The sequence below is a fragment of the Typopeltis vanoorti genome, chromosome 21 (genome assembly GCF_054136105.1).
Source record: "Typopeltis vanoorti isolate ZY-2024b chromosome 21, IOZ_Tvanoo_1.0, whole genome shotgun sequence".
Lineage (NCBI taxonomy): Eukaryota > Metazoa > Arthropoda > Arachnida > Uropygi > Thelyphonidae > Typopeltis > Typopeltis vanoorti.
In genome coordinates this window covers 83,246,354-83,271,762 of record NC_143569.1, presented here as the reverse complement: position 1 = coordinate 83,271,762, position 25,409 = coordinate 83,246,354, and the positions used below count along the sequence as shown (strand labels likewise).

Genomic DNA, 25,409 nt, shown 5'->3' with positions numbered 1-25,409 from the left:
TCTATTTCTACTGTATTGTGAGGTTGCAAGTAGGTTTATGGATCTGTTGAAGCGTATTATTACTGTTATTATGCAGTGATCACTGTTCTCTGTAATGAAGTTTGTGAGGTTGAAGCATCGTGCAATCCTTACAAATAAACACCTGACAGAGCTAATTTGTACAGCCTTGACAACATATCTGCCAGATTTCCAATGACTCATAGTCAAGATGGAGTCACAAGACCTCTACTAGTAAATGGCCTGATAATTGTAGCAATGTCTGTTTGTGTCATAAAAATATTATGATAAGACCATAATTTTGTAAGGTGGTATCTGATTAAAATATCTCTAATTTTATTGCTTTACATATTTTCTTCCATGTTTTGACCAAATATTTACTAAGACAAATAAATATCATTAAAATTATCCATTTTTAACCCTTTTATTTTTATTTTTGACAGTCTCATTTAATGCGAATAAAATGCAGATTTGTATTTTATTAACAAATGATTTCACAGTTCATTATTGTATTAAATATGCTCAATATATAGTTAAAGCAATGATCAGTCAGGATTTTGAAAGCATTTGTATATTGAGGGTATGTTGAAAAGTTGTGATAATTACCATGAAGGAATTGAGGTAGAACCATGCAACTTACACATTATTTTACATATTCCTCACAAAGTGTTATAACTTGTTACAATGCTGCTGCATCATTTGTAATCCTCTGAGAAAAAAGTCTTTCTCTTGTTGCTCAAACCAGTCCTCAGCTGCAGATATAACTTAATCATCTGTGGTAAATTTTGTTCCTTTCAAGTGTTTCTTTAAATTTGGGAATAGGAAATAATCAGATGGGGCTAGGTCTGGCAAATAGGGTGGGTGAGGCAGACATTGGAAGCTCAAGTTGTATTGTCTGTTGGGTTTCATGAGCAGTGTGAGCAGGTGCATTGTCCTGCAAAAGCAACATGCCTCTGCTCAGTTTCCCATAGCATTTTTCCTTCAGTACCTCCTTCAAACTGCTGCTGTAACAGTTTCACCTTTTCTGAGGTACTTGGTAAGGATTACACCATCCATATCCTAAATGACAATGGCAAGAACCTGAACTACTGAACCTTTGTGTCTGCACTCCACTGATTGTTGTTTGGTCTCTGTTTTTTTTTTAATGTTGAGCCCATACACGAGAGGTTGGTTGATGAACCTATAGTACATTAGTACCATATATGGGTCGTGGGTTGGGAAAGGAGGAACTCGTTTACGTTTGATTTGAAAGACGTATGCTGTATTCCTTGGGAAACACAAGGGGGGAAGACTATTCCACAATACAGCAGTTGAAGAGATGAACGAAGAGGAAAAGAAATGCGTTTTGTTTATTTCAAGGTGCACTGTGAAGGGATGTTGAGTAGCAGCTGCACATGTTCCAATGAGCTTAGTACTAAGTGAGGAAATTATTGATGTTATTTCAGATGAGCATTTCCCATAGAAATATTTGTAGAATATACATATTGCAGAAACCTAATGTCTGTGAAAGTGGGGGGGGGGATGAGTTGGAAAGAGAAGGGTCATTAATAAGTCTAATTGCTCTCCTCTGTATTGAGTCAAGCATTTTGAGGGAGCTTTTCAGGGCCCCCCACCCCATATGTGAGAGCAGTATAGCTGGGTGGATACTGCCAGCTATTGAATACTGCTCTCACATATGGGAGAGCAGTATTCAATAGCTGGGTGGATTTGTGATTTGTATAATGTTAACAGCTGTTCAGGGGTGAAGTAACATCTTGAGCAAAAGAGAAATCCAGTTTTTCTGAAGCTGAGGATGCAATGGTTGTGATGTGTTTATGCAAGGAGAGGCATAAAGTTTGATGTTATGGTAATTCCAAGAAGAGAAATCTCAAATTGTCTGGAAATTTGGATATCGTCAAAAAAAATACTGGGAAAAAATGGTTCTTTTATATGAGAAATAGGAGAGAACTGGGTTTTATTGGCAGTGAAATTGATGAGGTTATATGGCTCAGAGATCAGAATTGAGGGCAGTGGTGGTTGAGGTGAGTTTCATAGAGTAAGGTTTATCAAATGAAAGGGAGGAGTGCAATGTACTGTCATCTGCAAAACTGTGTATTGGGTTGGAGGTCAACTGAAGTAGGTCATTGATATATAGCATTAAGAGGGTTGGTGAGAGGAGAGAACATTGTGGAACCCCAGCATTAGTTGAATGTTGAGAGGATAAGAAACCATCCACCATCACACACAGTGTGTGTTCAGACAGAAAGCTGGCAATCCAACTGCAGTGATGAAGTTATGTTTCATCAACAGTTACAATACAAGCCAAAACATTTTGCACCTGATTTCTCAAAATGGCCCAAAATCCCTTGAGATGACAGTACACGTTCTCTCTTATGGTTATTTCAAACATTTGGGGACTCACTTCACTGAGAGCTTCTGCATGTCCATATGTTGATGGATAATGACCCCAACTCATTCCCTGGATATCCCCAAAGTCTTTGCAATGATTTTGGCTGGTATTCGTCTGTCATCACTGCATCGATGTTTTCAAGTGCGATTGCTCTGGAAGGTCTTCCTGACCTGGGGGGCATATGTTGTTTCAGAATGACTAGTTTTAAACTTGGCCACCCATCTAGCAACTGTTGGATATGCTGAGGAACAGTCCCCTAAAGCAGTGATTTTTAACTGGGGGAGCTGCGGCCCCTATGTGACTGCAGTAAATTTATAGAATGTTTCTAGTTTTTAAAATTTTGAAATCTCTTAAAATAATTATTTTTTGCTCTTTATTTTACTTTGTTTCAAACATATCAATTTGACTTCAATTTATCAAATTTCAGACTACAGTTTATCAAATTTTAAATTTGATAAACTACACGTAAATTCTTTAATTATATGTCATCCCCAGAGTCTTAATTGAAAAGTTCAATAAATATTTTCAAAATAATGAACTTGACTGTAGAAAATTCTGGAATCAAGATCCATATAATAACTGCAAAAATTCCAATTTATCACCAACGGACGATAACAAACTACTGGAATTGACAAAGGATTTAAGTCTGATTTCCATTTTTAAGAAGAAAAGTTTGGTCTAATTTTGGATACATATTCGGAGGGAATATCTGCACCTGTTAACCATTGACATTCAAAATTTGTTACCTTTTGTTTCTATATATTTGTGTGAAAAGGGATTTTCTACAATGGTAAATATTAAAATGAAACAACGAAATCGACTCCAAGTAGACACTCCTGCATGTGAATAGTATTGCGTAACACAACTGGTGTTCAATAATAAACATCTCATTAAAATACATTTAAGTTAATTTCTGTTTTCTGATTTTTTTTGTCATTAGAATCAGTAAGTAAAACCACTATCTAAAAAAAAAATATAGTAATTATTATTATTATGTTAAAATTTAGTTTAATCCTTTATCCAAGTGTGAGCAAACAAAGTTTGCACCTGAAAGTATCTTCAGGACTGGGGTAAGGTGGTACAACACCAGGCAACTCATTGCAAAGGTGGAGCAAGCTAACATCACTCCTATCTCAGTATCTCCCATAATGCAAAACACATCTCCTTGCAGATATGTATAATGTTATGCATTAAGGGAGGGGCCACTACCCAGACTAGTTTCGACCTTTATTGAGGTCTCTTCAGTGGGAGCCAGGCCCCCACTGAAGAGACCTCAATAAAGGTCGAAACTAGTCTGGGTAGTGGCCCCTCCCTTAATGCATAACATTATACATATCTGCAAGGAGATGTGTTTTGCATTATGGGAGATACTGAGATAGGAGTGATGTTAGCTTGCTCCACCTTTGCAATGAGTTGCCTGGTGTTGTACCACCTTACCCCAGTCCTGAAGATACTTTCAGGTGCAAACTTTGTTTGCTCACACTTGGATAAAGGATTAAACTAAATTTATTATAGTCTAACCAAGTGAAAAATAAACTTTCAATATTATTATTATGCTACTACAAACTAGGGGGTCAAGAAAATATTTTAAGATACTTAGGGGGCTGTGACTACCTAAAGGTTAAGAGCCACTATTCTAAAGTCTCACACAAAGTTTGGTGAATTTCAGTTGTGGAATTTTCTTGCATCACAAAAAACTTGATAATGGCTCGCAGCTCCGTGTCTTCGAATTTCTTCAAAACCTCTGATATGTCTTCTTATGTATCCTAAAAGAAAAAGAACAAATTATTACAATTTGATGAAACATTGGGGTTAAAGGGTTTTAAGATTAATTATATATCAGTTGCTTTGATATCATTTTGTTCTAGGTGTTTATCAGAACTTTTCGTACTCCCCCCCCCCTCCCATATATGTAGATTTTTGAAGCTAAAATGAATTAACATTTTAATTGATACATGCATACATGAATAAATATTGAATATTTATGAATACATTTTTGAATACATGAATAAACAACATACATGAATAAGTATTATCAGGTACATCTGTTTAATATTTATTTAAATTTTTTGTAACAAAATATGCATGTAACAATAAAATGTGTGCATAATATTTGTTTGTGTTTTGTGGCTCTCAAACACCTAAACTTTATTGTATGTGACTCTTAGTAAAGCAAGTTGGACCACCCCTGATTTATACCATATATATATATATATATATAGTGTTTTAAACACTTTTCTCTTGACACCTTGTCATATACCTTTTCCAGATCTACAAAACTTAAATACAGATCCCTGTTATATCCTCATGATTTCGCAAGTATTTGTCTCAAAGTGAAAATCTGATATCAACAACCTCTATTTGGCTAGAACTCAGCTTTCTCTTCTCCAAGTTTCCCTTCCACAATTTTTCTTAACTAAACAAACACTTGTAACCACAGTAATATGTTTTAATGAGTAAATATTTCATCCTAAATGTCTTAGAACATCGTCAGTACAGTTAATTCAAACAATACTAGGAATAACATACAGTTAAGGCGCATGATTACAATGAAATCCCAATATGTGTGCAGTAGCGTGTTACAGAATTTTTTATATATGTTATCTTATTTTAATATAATAATTCCCCCTCCCCACCAGATATATTTTAATTTAATTCTATAACACGCTACTGCACGCATATTGAGATTCCATTGTAATCATGCATCCTAACTGCTGTATGTTATTCCTAGTATTGTTTGAATTAACTGTACTGACGATGTCCTAAGATACTTAAGATGAAATATTTACTTATTAAAACTTATTACTGTGGTTATTACGTGTGTTTGTTTAGTAATGAATTCTCCAGAGGTTTCATTGTACAATAAAAACGATTTTTCTTAGCCATTTCTCAAGTAAGCTTGCATAAATATTACCAGGACCATTCAGTAGGAAATTTCTTGTGTGATTCTCACATTCAGTTTTATTTCCATTTTTATAGATACAGACCATGAGAGTTCTATTCAAATCATCTGAAATTTGACTCTCTGACCAGGCCCTTAGAATTATGCACTGTAGCCAGTCTGGTCTAATTTCATCCACTCCAGCTACCTTTCCACACTTCAAGTTTTTGATGGCTTTTCTATCTCAAGTATTGAGATATATACTTCTGACTACATTCTTCTTGAGTATTTTCTACCATCATGCTGTCACTGCTTATTTCATTTAGCAATCTTCACAGGTAATTTCTCCAGACATTACAAAAAAAAAAAAATGCTTTCAGTTTTCATGTCACATTTACCACCTTCAATTCCGTTTACAGTATTGTCACCTTCCTGATATTTATCTTCCACATTCTTTACCAAAGTCTTCCCATGACTTTTCTTTAGCTACGTTTTACACACTGCTTCACTTTCTTACATTTTGCTCTATATTTTCTTATAAAAAAACTTACCAAGAACTTTTGATAAGTTTTCTTCTTTTTCCTTGAATACCTCTAACTTAGAGTCCACCATGGAGTTCTGATTTTCCTATCTAAAATAATTATTAAAAATAATTTTAAATATGCCAACTCACAGTATTTCATTACTGAAATGATTTTCCTATCCTTGTACACAACCTTACCTCATGCCTCACTGGCTAAATCAATGGTTTATTCTCCAAGTTTTTGGTTCTTGTTTGCAAACTCTTTCATTTTTTAAAAAATAATATTTATGCACGAGGGTGGTCTGAAAAGTTCTCGGCCTCGACCATAGATGGCAACACTATTGGCAAGATTTTTTTTTTCTAAGTTGATACATCTGTCATAAGCATCCATTTGAAATTGCAAGCTATTCTATCAAGTAGTTTGTTTTATACAGCTATCTGAAGCAAAAGTGTTGTCTGCATCCCTTGAAATGGATAAAATTGAGTATCGTGCGGTTATAAAATTCTTTGTAAAAGAAGGTTTTATGGCAAAAGAAATTCATTCATAAGTGTTTATGAGCCCTCCTCTCCTTCGTTTTCAATAATTAAGAAATGGGCTGCTGGGTTTAAACGTGGCCATACCAGCCTTGAAGATGAGCCATGTGAAGGACGTCCAAAAAATGTAACAACACGAGAAATCATTGATCAAGTGCATGATATAGTATTGGATGACCAGCGAGTTAAAGTGCTTGAAATTGCTGAGACTATAGGCATTTCAAAAGAATGTGTAGGATATATTTTGCACGAAGAATTGCAAATGAAAAAGTTTTGTGCAAGATGGGTGCCGTGCTTGCTCACAGCAGATCAAAAATGCACTCACATGTAAATCTCTGAACATTACTTGGAGTATTTTAGCAAGAATAAAACTAATTTTGTGCATTGATTTATTACTATAGATGAAACTTGGATTCACCATTATACACCAGAATCCAAACAGCAGTTAACACAGTGGACAGAAGCCAGTTGTTCAGCGCGAAATAAGACAAAGTCAGTTTCATCAGTAGGAAAGGTCATGGCATCGGTGTTTTGGAATGCTGAAGGTATTTTGTTTATTAATTATCTTGAAAATGTAATACAATAACCAGAGAATATTATTCCGATCTTTTAACCAGACTAGATGAAAAAAATTTGTGAGAAAAGACACGGTTTGCAGAAGAAAAAAATTGTCTTTCATCAGGATAATGCACCTTTCCACAAAGGTGTTTTGGCAATAGGAAAATTAAAGAATCTGTAATATGAATTGTTGGAACATCCACCCTATTCCATAGATTTGGCTCCCTCTGACTTCTGTCTCTTCCCAAAACTAAAACTCTTCCTCGCTGGTCAGCGTTTTTCTTCGAATCAAGAGGTGATTGCAGCTGTTGAAGGGTATTTTGCAGATCTTGCTGAGAACCACTACAGGGATGGGATAATGGCACTGGAATAAATGTATTAGTCTTAAGGGAAATTATTTTGAAAAATAAAAATAATTTTGAAATTATAAATTCGTTTTTTCATTGTTAGGCGAAGAACCTTTCAGACCACCCTCGTATTTGAGTCTACAGTTTGCCTCTGAAAGCTACTCAACTTTGATTATTTTAAAAACTTTCTTCCATGCTTTTCTTTTTAGTATGACATTCAATTTTATCCTGCTCAAAACTAAATGGTGATCACTTCCTATTTCAAATTCTCCTTATACTCTTGTGTCCTGAACCAGCATGAAAACATACTTGATGAGACTTTTCTTATTTCTTCTGTCTTCTCTACATGTGAAATTGTGTGCATCTCTATGTTTGAACGTGGTGTTAGTAATGACTAACCATGTCCTGAACAGAAATCCAAAAGATATTTAACTTGTTAATTAGCACTATTCTTTATCAAAATTTTTAAAATATTTCTATATGTCTAGTATTCATTTCTTACTCTGCTGTTCAGATAATTAACAAGAATTATCTTTCACTTTTTTAATTATGTCAATTGTCCTCTGTAATGAATCAAAAAATTCTTCCGCTTCTTTCTTAGTAAAGAAAGTGACCAGATCTACATGTGCTCTGATCAGGGCATTATACCACGGAACAGCTATCCTCTTCTCTACTGGTTAACATCCTTCTCGATATTGCAGAAATCCCATGGGTTGTCTTCACTAACTTCACAATACATCCTGTGAACATCAAATTTGTATCAACCATCAACTCTAAAATCTGACATTGCCTACACGGTTCTACCAAGATAAGTATTGAAGAAGTTGATCAAGAGCAAAATACAGGAATAGATAGATGGAAATGGAATACTGTATTGGGGCAGCATGGTTTGTGAAGGGTAGGTCATGCCTCAGTAACTTCCTCACATTTTATAATACAGTGATGGCTGAAATAGATAAGGGTAATGGGTTTACCCCTATGGGAACTAAAGGACAATACATAGTTGGATTTTTAATTAAGAAAATAATTACACACCTTATAGAAGAATTTAATTATACAGATGAAAGAATATAAAAGATATTACATTTAAAATAAACTCCAAACTTAAAATCAGGTTCATCCAAATATATGCTCCCACCTCATCCCACACTGATGAAGAGATAGAAGCATTTTATGATTCACTGCAGCACACTCTAGACAAAAAAAGAAATAGCAATCAAAACTTTACTATAGTAATGGGTGATTTTAACGCCAAAGTAGGTCATCCCATTCACCAAATAGACACAATAGGACCATACATATATGGTACAAGCAGCAACTCAGGAATGGCTCTTACAAAATTCTCTATCAGTAACAAGCTTTATATTAAGAATACATTTTTTAAGAAAGCCCTCAAAAGAAAATGGATATGGAGAAGTCCAAATGGAGAAATAAAAAATGAAATAGATTATATACTGTGTAATAATAAAGAAACAGTTCAAGATATCTCAGTACTAAATCAAGTAAAAATAGGAAATGTCCACTGACTAGTGAGAGCCAAAATTAATATAAACCCCAAATTGGAAAGAATAAAATGGCTAAACAACAAAAAATCAAGAAGTTTTGACTTAAAACCTATCGAAAACAAGAAGGATTATGAAGAGAAACTCAATCAAAAACTAGACCTAATAAATATATTTGAAGAAGAAGACATAAATAAAATAAGCAAAAACCTAACGGAAGTAATAATCTCAGCAGCCAATGAATTCAAAAGCAACAAACAACAAAAGGCCATAAACTTTCAGAGGAAACCTTACAACTACTAAAAAAGAGACAAAACGAAATATGAAACAACACAAAAACTTGATTTCTAAAATAGAATATGCAGAACTATGCAAAAACAATAAGGAAAAAGGTGAGAAATGAAATAAGATTAAAAAAAGTAAAAGAAACAATTGAAAACAATAAAAATATGAAAATACTAAGAAAACATTTATCAGTTGGCAAAAATCAAATAACTGCAATAAAAGATAAGAATGGAACTACAATAAGTAACCAAGAACAAATCCTAAGCAGGCGAGAAGAATTTTATAAAGAACCTTGACAGTGATCCTTCAATGGATAAATCAAATATAAATAACTCTTCTCCAATGCATATAGAATTCATCCTCCCATTCACTTCAGATGAAATAAAATAAGCATTAAAACAAATAAAAAATGGAAAATGCCCTGGTGAAGCAGAAGCGTAGCTAGGGAGGGGAAGAGGGGCCGGTCCGGAGCGGACGGCCTCCGCCCTAATATTAATTATTATTATTAATAATAATAATAATATGCCTTCCCACAGTGGATCCCAAATTACATTTAGTTGCATTAAACTGATATCCCCATTCATTTGTTCCATTTTTCCAACTTATTCAAATGGGAGAGTTAACAGTAATAATGCTGAAGACATACGACATTAGCATTATTACTATTGGATTGCAGGAAGATATTCAGTTTTTCAGAGGATGTGAAGCTGGAGAGGGTTAATAGTAATAATGCCAATGTTGTATGTCTTCAGCATTATTACTATTACCTCTCCCGTTTGAATAAGTTGGAAAGATGGGACAAATGAATAGGGATATCAGTTTAATGCAACTAAATGTAATTTGGAATCCATGGTGGGAAGGCTGCATATTATCTTGTTTCAGTAATCTGGTTGGCTTTTATAATAAAGTATGACGATACCACTGACATAAAAGTTGAAATGCCAAGTGCCCTGGCATTTCATACACATGTAACATTCCTTTTCCTTGATACTATTCACCCATACACAACTTATCTGACAGTGAATTTCCACTCAAATCCACTAACCTCATATATAAATGTATACATTTCAACTAAAATATCAACTTATCATGTACCATTCTGTCAAACGCCTTTGTTGCCAAATCTAGAAAAATGGCAGTATATGCCTTTAACCTTCAACCACTCTTGTTACTTTTATAAAGGCCAACCAGATTAAGAAACAAAAGCATCGCTAAACAAAGGTATGCTGACCCTCATAGACAATATTGCCTTTATCACATCTGTCCAATTTTGTGTACAATCCGTTAGTAATAAATTCTCCAAAATCTTAATAACCATGGATACAAGCAGGTTTATAGTTTGATGCCTCCATTCTTCCACCACTCTCATAATTCTTCCATTCCATAGGGACTTTTCCAGTTGCAAGAAAATTCCAGCCAGAATGCTTCTGTCAGTTACTCAACACATTCCCTTAAAACATGGCAATATTTCTATCTAGTCGCAATTTCATATTGACATCTAGAATACTTATTATTGAAAATATACCCTCTTCATACACTTCTAAATGCTACCTAAGACATTTGTCCCTCAAGAATTTCAGAAATTCATTTCCATTATTACTATGCAGCTTCCTCTACTCAAATTATATTACTGCTAGAGTTAAAATTTTTCATAATGATTACTGACTGTTTTTTTCACTTGCCAAATAAATATCTATCCATTTCCTGTTCATCACCATTTCATGTTAATTGGCCTATAGCAATATCTCACTAAACATCCTGTCCTGCCAACCTCTACTTCATATTATACAATTGCAAAACCATCAATGTCATTTCCTTCCCAATTTTCTACCTTGAGAGGTCACAATTCATCATTTATTATTATTATTATCACCCCAAGACCTCATGGAGTCAAAGGAGTCATGGAGTCTTTCCAACACACACGGCTCATTATACTGTGCCTTGAATACATTCAAACTCCTTGCAGACACCACACTCTCAGGCAAGGCATTCCAATTATTTACAACTCTGCATGAAAAAAACCTGCCCCTCACTCTCCTACTCACACCCTCTTTATACAGTTTCCAGGGATGACCTCTGGTTCTCCCCCGATCTCCCACTATTTTCTGTAGAACTTCTCCAGCATTGATCCTATAACAACCCCTTACCAACTTGTAGGTCTCTATCATATCTCCCCCTCTTCCTCCTGTCCACCAGACTCTGCAAATTATATCTTCTCAATCTTTCCTCATACTCGACATTCCAGAGGTTAGAACCTACCTTAGTCAGTTGCCTTTGGACCCTTTCCAACATCTCTTTGTCCTTCTGAAAACCAGGTGACCAAATCTGGACACAATAGTCCATGTGTGGCCTAATCAAAACCTTATACAATGGAACAAGAATCTTCCTACTTCTACACGTCAGTGTCCTCCGCATCATTCCCAGAAGCCTTTGTGTTGTCTTCACAATTTTGGCTATGTGTCCCCTAAATTTCATATCCTTATCCACAATCACCCCCAGATCTCTTATTTCTTCCACCTCAAACAATATATCCTCACCAAGCATAAATTCTGCATCCCATCTTTGTTTTCCAAATATTAAACCCTTACATTTTGCAACATTGAACTCACATCTCCATTTCTGTGCCCAAAATTTATCATAAATAACATTCCACCACCCTATTTATTCTTCCTATCCTGCTAAAATATGCTAAATTCTTATTCTGGATACATGATTTGCAAGGAGATATCCAGTTGTTTTTCAAATAATGCATAGTCAGGAAGAGAAAGGGCAAAGATATGATTTTGGAGAGAAGAATGGAGATATTGATTCAATGGTCCCAAGTAGAAATGGAATGTATCATCTTCATAATCATCATAACACTAATTACAGGTATTGACCATATTAGTCTGTTCCGGTCTCATTATCCATCCAATATCCTTTTTTGAGGTCTACCCTGCCTTCTCTTTCCAATTGGCTTATATTTTAGTATTTGTTTAGGATGTCGGGTGTTGGCCATTCGGTTTACATGTTCAATCCATTTTTGTTTATAATTGTTTAGTTTTTCTTCTATTGATTTTGTTTTTAGTTCAGTTCTTCTTTTTTAAGTTTAATTAGTTCTTTTAAAATGTCTTCATTACTTTTTTAATCTAATAATGTGTATTTTGCAATTCTTCTCATAAATCTCATTTCACTTGTTTTTATTCTTTGTTTATCAGTTTGTGTGTCATTAGTAGTTGTTAAGATCTTGGAGAAAGTAGTGAGGGACCATATACAGCATTGGGAAGATCAGAGTGGTGTTATCCGTGAGAGTCAACATGGATTTGTGAAGGGGCGCTCTTGTTTTAGCAATATGCTAGCCTTTTATAATAAAGTTACAAGAGCATTAGATAAGGGAAAGACATATACTGCCATTTTCTTAGACTTAGCGAGAGCATATGACAGGGTGCCACATCATAAGCTGGTATTTAAGTTGCAGCACATGGGTCTGGATGTCAGATTGGTCAACTGGATTCAGGATTGCCTGTCCGACAGGTAACAGAGAGTTGTGTATGGTGGGACAGTTTCAAGGAGGCAGAGGGTTACAAGTGGGGTCCCACAGGGCTCAGTACTGGGACCTATATTGTTTAACCTTTATATCAATAACATTGTCAGTGGATTGCAAGGGGATATTCAGTTGTTTGCAGATGATGTAAAGCTGAGAAGGATTATTAGTAATAGTGGAGATGTGGTAGCCCTGCAAGAGGATTTGAATAAGCTAGATAAATGGGCAAATGAATAGGGGTTGTCGGTTTAATGCAGCAAAATGTAAGGTCTTGAGGTTTGGGAAACATCGATGGACACTGCATACTCTATGGGAGGAGTTATAATGGAGGAAGTAGGGGAGACAAGAGATCTGGGGTTGATGATTGATAGAAACTTGAAATTTAGGAGACATATTGCAAAGGTGGTGAAGGTAACACAGAGGATTGCTGCAATAATGAGAAGGACACTGACCTGCAGAGATAAAAGGGTTATCATTCCGTTGTATAAGTCTCTGATCAGACCACACTTAGACTATTGTTCTCAGATTTGGTCCCCAGGATTTGAAGGGGATAAATTGACTGTGGAAAGGGTACAGAGGTGGATAACAAAGAAGGTTTCAGGACTGTACAATATGAGTTATGAGGATCGACTGAGGGAATGTGGACTGCAGAGTTTGGTGGATAGAAGGAGAGGTGATATGATCGAGACTTTTAAACTGTTGAGAGGCAGTTACAGGGTTGACACTAGGGAGTTCTTTCGCTTGGTTGAACAGTGGGAAGGAGTGATGACAAGAGGCCATCCCTGGAAGTTACGAAAGGAAACTGTTTGCAAGAGGGTGAGGAGCGGTTTCTTTCCATGGAGGGTGGTTGAACCATGGAATGCATTGCCTGATGGAGTGGTGAGAGCAAGAACGGTCAATGAGTTTAAGGAGTGGTATGATAGACTTTGTGTTTCTCAGGGGGGGACCTCCCCTCGATGAGTCTTGATAGACTTTGTGTTTCTTAGGAAGGACCTCTCACGATGAATCTTTTGACTCCATGGAGGTCTAATAATAATAATAATAATAATTATAATCTTGTTTGTTTATTGCCCAAATTTCACTGCCATATAATAATGTGGACGCTGCTAAAGTATTGTATATTTTCAAGCGTGTTTCTTTTTGTACTATATTTGGGTTGAGTGTTCTATTTATCAGGCCTATAATCTGTAAAAATTTTGAAGTTTTTAATTTTATGTCTTTTTCTCCTTCATATGATATTTCACATCCAAGATAACTGAAAGTATTTGTCTGCTCTATTGTTTTATTATTAATAACTATTTTGCTTCGAACTGGAGTTTGTCCACAAATGCCATTGTTTTAGTTTTATCTATGGAAATTTTCATTCCAAACGGTTCTACTATAATGTTTAAATTATATATTGCTCTTTGTAAATTGTCTTCCTTATCTGATCATCTGAAACAATAGCGTATTTATTTTGTTATTCCAGGAAATTTCTATACCTTGATTGTCTAAGGTGTTTCACTGTAATAATATTTCATTAATGTAAATATTGAAAAGTGTTGGAGACAGAGGGCATCCCTGACTTACTTCTTGGTTTATAGATTGTTTTTCAGACAACTTTTCATTTATTTTATTTCATTATCTTTATATATATTCAATATTATAGTAAAATATTAGGTATATTTATTGTTTGTAATACACACACGGACAAAGAAATTAGCGCAGGAAGAAAACATGGTACAACGGCGAAATTAAGCAAATAGCTGGAGTGTGCGGTGTATGCAAATGATCCAAGTTTGGTGCAATTGCGCATGCCCACACACCCTGCGATGGTGCTGCAAGCATGAACCAGCAGCCTTATAAAGCCAGCGTGTAGGCAATAGTCGATTAAAGTGAAACGCACCGGCTGACGCATGCTAGAGTACAGAGTGACAATAATGCCGGGTAGACGCCAGAGACGTCGATTTAAGCAACTTATGGACTTTGACAGAGGCATGATCTTTGGCCTGAAAATCGGAGGGTGGTCAGTGCACTGTATAGGCGTGCACACGGACCGTTCTGACCATACCGTCCGACAGTGTTGGGAGCTATGGACACGTTCTGGCACTGCCAACGACAGAGCAGCACCGGTCGGATCAGGAGGACAAACGCTAGAGAGGATCAACGGATCGTGCGGCAAGCACAGAGGGATCCCACAGTGACCCGATCCACTATACAGGCAGATGTAGGGGCTCCTGTGTGCCCACGAACCATTTCCCGACACCTTGCAGAGGCGAATCTATGATCCCAGCACCCCTTACGTGTGCTGCCATTAACAATGCAATATCGCCGACTCCATTTGCAGTGGTGCCAGGCGAGAACGTGGAACACCACAGACTGGCGACGTGTGGTCTTCACGGGGTAGGATCCATGACAACTCCAACAAAAATCTGTCACACCACATCCTCGCACCCGACGAAATCACCATCCTAAACAAAGGACTAAACTTTGCGATATCCCCTAAATACGTACCGAAAAAAGACATCATCATCGAAATCCAAGCGAAACTTGAAAATGACCCAAACAGAGACACAATATTCCAAAAAATAAACAACATTATAAATAGCAAAATAATAGTAAAACCCAACATTACTCCCAACTTACAAAGGGCCCTTTTATCCTTAAAGAAGAAACCAGATATCATGATCACAAAAGCTGAAAAAGGAGACACTGTTGTCATCATCAACAAAACTGATTACCACAACAAAATAATGGCCATCTTAAACGACCAACACACCTACCAAAAAATCCACAATGATCCTACCCCCAACCTCATAAAACAAATAAACAGCACCCTACACACCTTAAAAAGTCAAAACAAAATAGATAAAACTACAATGAGACACACAACCCCCCGCACTACACTCACCCCCCTTATGTTCGGGAACATCAAAACCCACAAAGACGGTTATCCGATATGACCCATATCGGATAATCTCCTACAAGAACACCTCCACAGCTCCTTTATCTAAATTTGTTGCCAAACTCATCAAACCACTACTAACAACATCTTTCTGCATGATCAAAAATACGGACGACTTATTCTGGAAAATAAATAACACTACTCCATCCCATGATGACATCCTCACCTCACTAGATGCAACTTCTTTATACAGCAACATGGATGTCCCCAGAACATTAGATATCGTACACACACTTCTCACTGAGGATCACACCCTCACACACACAGGCACAAAATTATCACCAAATGACATCATTAGCCTGATCAAACTCACTCTGCCAACTTCTTTAAATTCAACAACTCCTTATATGTTCAACTTTTCGGTCTCCCAATGGGCCTAAACATCAGTGGACATCTAGCACAGAATTATTCCTGGCACACATTGAATCACTTCTACTCCCCCCCCGGCATCATCTTTTATGGCAGATACGTAGACGATATTCTATGCATTGGCAAACCCTCACACATCTCCGCCTTACAAACATCCCTCAATGGAAACTACCTCCATTTCAATTCATACCACCCATATTCCGTCAAAAAATCAGTCATCCTATCACAATTTATCAATGCTTACAAATTCTCAACCAACAGGAATTATCTTAACACGGAACTAAAGTATTTAACACAGGTTTTTAAAAATCGCAACTACCCCACACATCTAATAAATTACGCGAACAACATGGTAAAATCCCATCATAACAATAATACAACCAAAACAGACTTCCCGACACGTATGGTCATCAAATTGCCATACATCTAAAGCACATACAAAGCCTACAAATACATTTTCAAAAACATGGACTATAAACTAGTATTCACCAAGAACCAAAAATTAGCAACTCTCCTAAAACCTACTAAATCTCTCACTCACAAAGAAATATTCGAACACCACAATGTAGTCTACAAATTTTCTTGTCAAAAAGACTGTGACATCACCTACACTGGCTCTACAATTAGGTCTTTATGGACTAGACTACAAGAGCACTTCAGGGATTGCAATATTCCCATTCCAGAATATCTAAACACAAAAAAACATCGCAACATCAAAAAGAAAAACAAAACACAGAGTACAGGGAAGACAGAGATTACAGCTCACGCCCTTGAACTAAAACATACTCCCCCCCCCCCCAAATTGACAAGGCCATAATCATAGACAAACAAGACAACAAAACAATGCTTAGAATATTCGAAACTCTTGCCATAAAATGCGATGAAAATTCTATCAACGTCCACCACCCCCACCTAATTTCCGAATGTTGGATGATCCAGAACTTACAAATTAAGCCACGCCTCCGGCTATGTAGCAACCACAAATGCCCTAATTTGGCAGATGCAACTTGCAGCCTTGACATAGCTCTACACTCATTCCCACAAGGTTCTGATGACGGTCAGACGACGTCCAAAATGGTCCACACCCCGTTAACCCCTGTCCCAGTTTCCACATAAGGATATTCTTCCCATTCGTTCCCCCCCCCCCCCTCCTCCCCACAAAAAATGCGACCTTAAACAAAATAATATATATATATATATTTATATATATATATTATTAATAGTAACCCGGGTTTCCAATCTTATTTCCCACGTCAAAACACACCCCCATGTTTTCCCCCCTCCCTATTTCCCCCCCCCCGTTTATAAACAACCTTCAGCAAGATCTTGGAATTGGAAGGCATCATAGAACCAAAAACAAGGTATGTACAAAATTTTTTCCACCTCTTTTATTTTGCCATATTGCCTTCTATACTCACCCATAATGCACTAAAAATATATATATATATCCCTTTTTTGAGTAATGTTAACCAATGTATTAAAATAAGGGACACTCCTAAACAAAAACAGGCTATAATAGCCGTAATTATATTAATAGTGTTTAAGAGGAGTAACATGGAAATTTTCCCAGAAACTATACTTAATCTTTTACATCTATTTCACAATTTATATTTGCAGTTTCTTTTAGGTCTACATTCATGTGTTTTAGTATTTTGTACGCACTGGGTCGGTCTTATTTTGTATATGTCATTTTCTAGATATACAAATTTTTCTATGTGTCTCTTTCTGGTTTCTCTTTTGGCTATTGCTCGTCTTTTTTTATATTCAATTTCATCTTCTTGTTTTTTGCTACTTAACCATCTTTTAAAAGCCAGCTTTTTATTTTCAATTATTGTTTTTATTTCATTGTCCCATATATGTAATTTTTTATTTTTATGATATTTTTTGTGTGTTCCTAAACTTTCATATGCTGCTGATGCGATAATTTCTTTTATATTATTCCATTCTTTCTCAATGTCTTCATTTTCTTGTATTTTTTCTAAGTAGTTATTAATCCTCTGTTGGTATAAATTTCTTATACTTGAATCATTTAGTAGTCTTACTTTGTAATTAGATTTTGTTTCTCTAGTTTGTTTATTTTTTTGTATTTTTTGTAGCTGGTTTGGTGGAAATCTTAGTTTTGCCTGTACTCAATAGTGATCTGTGTCAATTTCTAGCCCTCTTCTAACTTTAATGTCTAGGAAGAGGTTTGCTGCTTTTTCATTTACTATAAAGTAGTCTATTATTGATTTTTGTCCTTTTGCACACCACGTATATTTATATATATTTTTATGTTTGTAAAATGTATTCATTATTTTTAAATTATTATATATTGTATAATCAATGAGAAGCTTTTCATTTTTGTTTACTTCGTTCTCCAAATTTTTGTATATATTGTTAATTTTTTTCATTCCTATTCTGGCATTACGATCTCTGGCTACAATTATATGGTCTGTTTTATTTAATTTTTCATATATTCTTTGTAACTCTTTGTAAAAGTAATCATTTTCTTCTTCTTTTCCTTCGTCAGGGGCATACACTCCAACAACTGTTAAATTTTCTTTATTTACTTTTAATCGCACTTTAATATTCTTTCATTCCAGTATGTATAATGAGTTATTTTTGCTTTAATTGATTTATGGATCGAAATCATTACACCACCAGCTTTTGCATGTATTTGTTTGTCCACTCCGCTATGTATAATATTGTAGTTAGCTGTTTCTTTTGTTCCTTTAAGTTTCTTTTTTGTTTCTGTAAGAATTGCAATTTCTATATTTTCATCATTTAAAATTTTATCTAATTCTTCTTCTTTATGTGCTATGCTTCTAGCATTCCATGTAGCATATTTCACAACATTTTTCTTTCTCCAAAGTTTCTTAACTTTTCCAGTTTGCAGTCATTTCCCATGTTTTCTGTCCAGTTTGGATTTCATTGCAACTTGAAAGTAATATGTGTTTCCCTATGTCAAGTGACTAGCATGATGATAGGTATCCTAGTGGTGGGACAGCCACCTTAAGACAACTAGGCTTGCCTTTTTTTAGTAGATAGTGGAAACTACAGTTTGAGAGGAAAGAGTCACCCCCCCCTCACCCTCAAATTGCTCTAATGGCACTGGGGGGGGGTAAGAAATAAGAGAGAGTAGAGGGGAAAGAAGAATAGAAGACCAGTCTCCAGATATGATATACCAAGTGTATAAAATATAAGACTAATTATTGTTTATGTGACCACAGGTTTTTTTAATTAATAAATATTCATACAATAACGCCTACCAGTTTTGCTAGCAACTGTAGCTTTCTCAAGGCTTGAACGGTAACACAAAAAAATATATGATAAATGCACAAAAGGATAAAGAATACAAAACCATTAGTAACTATTAGGTAGCTCAGTTGATGTGTTCACGTGACAATGTCAGCATGTATTGCGAATCTTTAGTTAGTGTCCTGAACACGCATTATATGATTATTGGCGTACTGTAGTTCTGTGAAACTGAGTGAAATGATGAAATTTTTCCAAGTCTCTTTCAATATGGCACCTTGATTTCTGTTTAGGTTGCTGCCTGTTCGCAGGAGAACTGTTGCTTCTTTGAATAATCAGTGTCTGAAATCATCATCCATGTAGGGCATAGAGCTATTTTCCCAGTGTATAATATGGTTAGAAGTTGAAAAGTGATGTGCTAAACCAGAGGGGATCGTCCTGTTATGATTGACATCCCCAACATGCTCTTTCTGTCTGATTTCGAGGCTTCTTGAAGTTTGTCCGATGTAGGAAAGGCCACACGTACATGGAATATTATACATTCCTGGATATTTGTAAAATGGAACACTATCTTTAGGAGATATTAACATAATGCTAGTGTTGGATTTTGATTATGTAGAGATTAGAGTAATTATTATTTGCTTCAGAATCCAACATGATCTTCCATCGCAAAGGCTAGACTTGTAAATATTATTTAATGTAAACAACTTATTTTACAATTTAATATTCATATAACTACCTTAATTTTGTCTAATATTTAATTAATTAATCAAAGATATATGTATTGATAATGAAAAGACTGTATTAAATATTATTAAGCTATTTTATTTATTACTATGTTAATATTATAAGAGTTTGTATTTGATAATTTAACTACACATTAATTGAAATGTAAATATTCTCTATTTATTCCTGTTGGTAGAAGTTTAACGTTATGCAATAGCTCAATTTTATTATATTTTGTTTTGTTGTCATGGAAACGTATGTTAGATAGCTTGCACGAGTTTGGAACACCACGTGAGGAGAATGTTGAAAGCTTATTGAAAACAGTTTTAGTTAAAGAAATCACGAGAACAATTTAGGCGGGAAGAACGCATATATAAAAAGGGAAGAACGCTGAAGATAGATATATAGGAGAGATTAGATTATTAAGAGAGAGAGAAAGGAGAGGATTGGCATTAGGTTGGAATCGGAGCATTCGGGAATCACAGTGCGATAATAGCAAGTCGGCAAGTCACTCAAGCAGCTAATAAAGTCTACTAGTCGAGAGGCGGTTAGCTAATAAGTTGTAGAATAACAATTACAGCTACGGAAGACAGCTGAGTGACTACTAAATAGACTAGCAATACTTGAGTTGAGATTTAATTTCAGGGCCGACCTGTCAAGGACACACAGAATCTTGAAATAAAGCACGGAGTTACTAGAGAATAGAAGAGCTGTAAAGTTGAAGTTTACCGATAGCTTTTAGTTTACCGATAGTGTTTAGAATTGTAGTGTCTAAGAATTAACTGAATGCCGGAAGAGTGAACAACTGTGCATATAAAACCTCAAGTTAAGGAATTATTGTGTGTTGCCTTATTTCATGAGTGATCAGTAGTACTTTATGCAACAACGTTTATTTATGTGTATTGTGACCGATGATTAATTCAGTTATTGCTTAGAAGAATTATTTTAATGAGTGCCGTTTATTGTTAAAAGTGTTTACGATTATAAAAAGTGTTTATGTATAAGTTGATGAAGATAGAAGATTATCGGTAAGATTATTCCAACCATTAATATTTCTATACAGAGAAGTGTGTGAGTTTCATCCTAGAATTTCCTTATACTAACAGTAACTATTGCGGAGAATTAACTGAAGTGTAAAATTAAAAGTGTTTTTTTGTAAAGAGGCGTTACTGAAATTTTTGTCATATTTGGAACTTAAAGAACTGTGAGAAGACTGTATTATAAAGATAACAGATTTATCATTGTCTGAGTTGTATGATTGAATTTATCAGAAGTTAAAATGTTTGTGATATCTTAATTACTGATTTGAATTTAAGTGTAAAATTTATGATTCTAAAATTAAATGTTTGTTTTTTTTTAATCAAAAGTTGTATTTTGTCTGAATCTCTTTTACTGCACCATTCATATATTATTCGAACCAAAGCGGGTAAATTAAGTAAGTTAAATATTCTTGGCCAGTATATATAATAACAACATATAAAGGAAGGGTAGTTGAGAGTTGGGTTATCTTCAATTCTTGAACTAATTCAGATATAAAGTGGTGCAGTCTTTAAATATAAATTTTCTTTATATTTGAATTAGAAATCAACTTGCAACCTATCAACTAGTTAAGAACATCGTAATAACTATATATCGGATCCAAAGTATAGATTGAGAAGAAGTAGGATCCAACACTAGTAGTTAGTTTAAATACAACTCTGATGTTATGAGCTTTTAACAATCTCGCTATTTTGGTGGAAACCAAACCCATAAAGGGGATAACGACTGTTGAAACCTGCTGGGAGACTGTTTCTTGTTGTCGGCGGTTATCTTTATACAGGAATTTATTGATAATGTTTAGAGGATATCCATTTTGAGATAGTGTTTTAACAATTTGAGACAGTTCTGTCTGAACCTTGTCTTCGTCTGAGACAAATTTGCAGACTCTATTTCCCAACATGTAGACGATGCTATGTTTATGTGACCTATGATGGTTTGAAGAATAATGTAGATATCGTCCAGTGTCTGTAGGCTTTTTGTAAATGAACAGTTTGAAATTGTTTTCTTGTCTCTTTACCAGTATGTCTGAGAAGTGCAGTTGTTTGTTATTTTTAACTTCTATGGTAAATTTGATTTTGTTGGAAAATAGGGTCCGCAAATTTGTCTCAGACGAAGACGAGGTTCAGACAGAACTGTCTCAAATTGTTACAGCACTATCTCAAAATGGATATCCTATAAACATTATCAACAAATTCCTGTATAAAGATAACCCCCGATAACAAGAAACAGTCTCCCAGCAGGTTTCAACAGTCGTCATCCCCTTTATGGGTTCGGTTTCCACCAAAATAGTGAGATTGTTAAAAGCTCATAACATCAGAGTTGTATTTAAACCAACTACTATCATTAGACAGGTGTTAAGATCTCCTAAAGATAGTGTTCCATTTTACAAATATCCAGGAATGTATAATATTCCATGTACTTGCGGCCTTTCCTACATTGGACAAACTTCAAGAAGCCTCAACAAAGAGAAAGAGCATTGGGGATGTCAATCATAACAGGATGATCACCTCCGGTTTAGCACATCACTTTTCAACTTCCAACCATACTATAGACTGGGAATATAGCTCTATGCCCTACACAGATGATGATTTCAGACACTGATTATTCAAAGAAGCAACAGTTGTCCTATGAACAGGCAGCAACCTAAACAGAAATCAAGATGCCATATTGAAAGAGACTTAGGAAAAATCTGATCAATTCACTCAGTTTGATGAAACTACAGTACGCCAATAATCATATAACGTGTGTTCATGCAACGGGTGTTCAGGACACTGACTGAAGATTCGCAATACATGTTGACATTGTCACGCGAATGCATCAACTGAGCTACCTAATAGTTACTAATGGTTTTGTATTCTTTATCCTTTTGTGCATTTATCATATTTTTTTTGTGTTACCGTTCAAGCCTTGAGAAAGCTACAGTTGCTAGCAAAACTGGTAGGCGTTATTGTATGAACATTTATATTAATTAAAAAAAAACTATGGTCACATAAACAATAATTAGTCTTATATTTTAACACTTCATGACCAAATATGAATACTTTATACCAAGTGTATATTGTATGAAGTAAGATCAGGTCTAGCTTGGGTATCTCGAGTTTGCCATGTCCGTACTCACCAATGTGAGCCCCTGAGAAAGAAATGGAATGTAGTATACTATATTGGTGAGTTGCACTTCAGGAATGTAAGAGACAAGTGAGCTCAGAATGATGATGAATTAAGAATCAAGGAGATATTACAAAGCAGTGAAAGACATTCAAGATGATTGCTACCATAATGGGACATTGATAAGTCATGATAAAGATGGGATTATACCACTGTATAAGACACCGATCAGGTCACACTTGGCTATTGTTCGTAGATTGAGTTGTCTGGAAATCGGGACACACACTAGAGAGGGTACTCGGTTGAGTAATTGAGATTGAATCAGGACTGCAAGATGCTGCTATGAAGAGTGCTTGATAGATAAATAATGGAGATGAGTGACATGTTTGAGATTTATATGCTCCTCTCATCAACTTATAAATCTTGAACTTATCACTCTTCTCCATTTGTAAATGTCAGGGAGATGTTGAATACAGTGCAAAGTGACAGGAGTGACACATGAGGTCAATCCTGGAAACAGTATAAAGGTCTTGTCACTAAAGGCATAAGAACATTTCATTTTTTATTTTAACTATTCTTTTCATGAAGATGGAATCATGGAAATTGTTCTTATGGAAGTGGGTAAATGAAATATGCTATTGGGGTGGGTAATGAATGCACTGATGTTTAATAATTAGAACTGCAAACTTTGTAAAATATTAAACTGGCCAATTAATATTTTACAAGTGTTTAAATTTTACTGGCTTGTCAAATTAGTATCTTATTTGTCTTTCACCTCTACTGTATAATTAAGAAATTCACTATTAAGTTTGCAATTGCTATAGAATTAATTTCTTTAATCTCATTACCCGAAATGAAAGTTCCTTGATGCGTTTTAAACTGGCAGTTTTAATTGTTTGTAGATGATCTACATCAGCATCTTTTTCAAGTATATCCTTCTCATACTTTGTCTTCCAGAAATCCAGTTTTTTTGACAATTCCTATAAAAATTATGAATAAGAAAACAACAATCAATTCACATTTAATATATCTTTAAGGTGATATAATAACTTTAAAATTTTTTTAAGTTAAATTTTAGGTTATAGAAAATCTTTAAGATGATATATCTTGAAGGTAATACAGCAATCCCTTGATTAATGCACCTAATGTGTTCTTTAAAATGGATGTATTAATTGAAAAAGCACTAATCAAATATAATAATGTATGGGAAAAACTATAATTCATTCCTCAAATCTTTTTTGACCCTTAATTTTTTTTTTTTTATAAAAGAATTAGGGTATATTTCAGGGCCTAGTTAAAGGAAAACCATGAAACTGAAATACAATAAAACATTCAGAATACAGTATAAATTTATTATTCTACTTCTTAATAAAGAATTGAGGTAACATAGTTTGGTGGGCATTCTGTATCTTTTTTTTTCCATACAACTGACGGTATGGCCCTACTGCCTCTTCAATGCTTCTGCAAATTTTACTGCTTCTCTCTTCATCAGGGTCAGCCTCTAAGCATTGCTGCTTAAAACTTCAATTGTACAAAAAATATTTGCATATTGTTTCTGTGAAATCTCTTTTGGCTGACTGTCAGTGGTTACATTTTCTTCATATTCTTCAGTATCTTCCTGCTGTGTATCTAAATTTAGCAGGTCAGAATCATTCAATTCCCCAGAATGAGATTTAATTAACTCTTGGACGTTATCAATGTCAATCTCATCAAAACACAAAACAATCTCATTAAAACTGGAATATGAGAAGAGATTGGCACTAAGATCCAAAGAAAATACAAGGGAATTTTTTAGCTATGTAGCCAGTAGGCAGAGAAACGATTATGGAAGAATGACGTTGCGGGATAAAAATGGGAATAGAGTGACTGATGCAGAGGACATAGTGGAGTTGTTCAATGAGCACTTTATTGGAGTATTTCATCCTGGAGGAGGTTTTAATACTAGAGGGATAGGGCAGGATCAGGGTTTAGAGGTGCAAGAGGAGAGTGTGTTCCAAATACTGAGTACTCTGCATACCAATAAAGCTATTGGACTGGATGGTATTTCACCATGGGTTTTGAGAGAATGTGCTAAAGAACTGACAGTTCCGTTGACCTGGCTTTTCAATAAAAGTCTGGCTGAAGGAAAGGTACCCAGGGAATGGGAAGGAAAGTAAGATAGTGCCGCTGCATAAGGGTGGTAGCAGACTGGAAGTGTTTTAATTATAGGCCTGTTTGTGTGTCATCAGTAGTTCTTAAGGTCTTGGAGAAATTAGTGAGGGACTATATACAGTGTTGGGTAGATGAGGGTAAGGTATAATTTTATCTGGGAGAATCAACATGGATTTGTTAAGGGGCACTCTTGCTTTAGTAATATGATTGTCTTTTATAATAAAGTGACAAGAGCAGTTGATGAGGGAAAGGCATATACTGTCATTTTTTTGGATTTTGCAAAGGCGTTTGACAGGATGCCA

At 35.2% G+C, this 25,409-nt stretch overlaps 1 protein-coding gene across 1 annotated transcript in view; it reads right to left on the bottom strand.

Moving 5' to 3' along the window:
• Positions 1-25,409, bottom strand: part of LOC150095059 (dynein regulatory complex protein 9-like) — a 132,846-nt gene that overhangs the window by 12,423 nt on the left and 95,014 nt on the right. Inside the window, exon 7 of the mRNA XM_090411183.1 lies at positions 23,805-23,936. Coding sequence (XP_090267309.1) covers positions 23,805-23,936 — 132 coding nt within the window. The remainder of the gene's footprint in view (positions 1-23,804; positions 23,937-25,409) is intronic.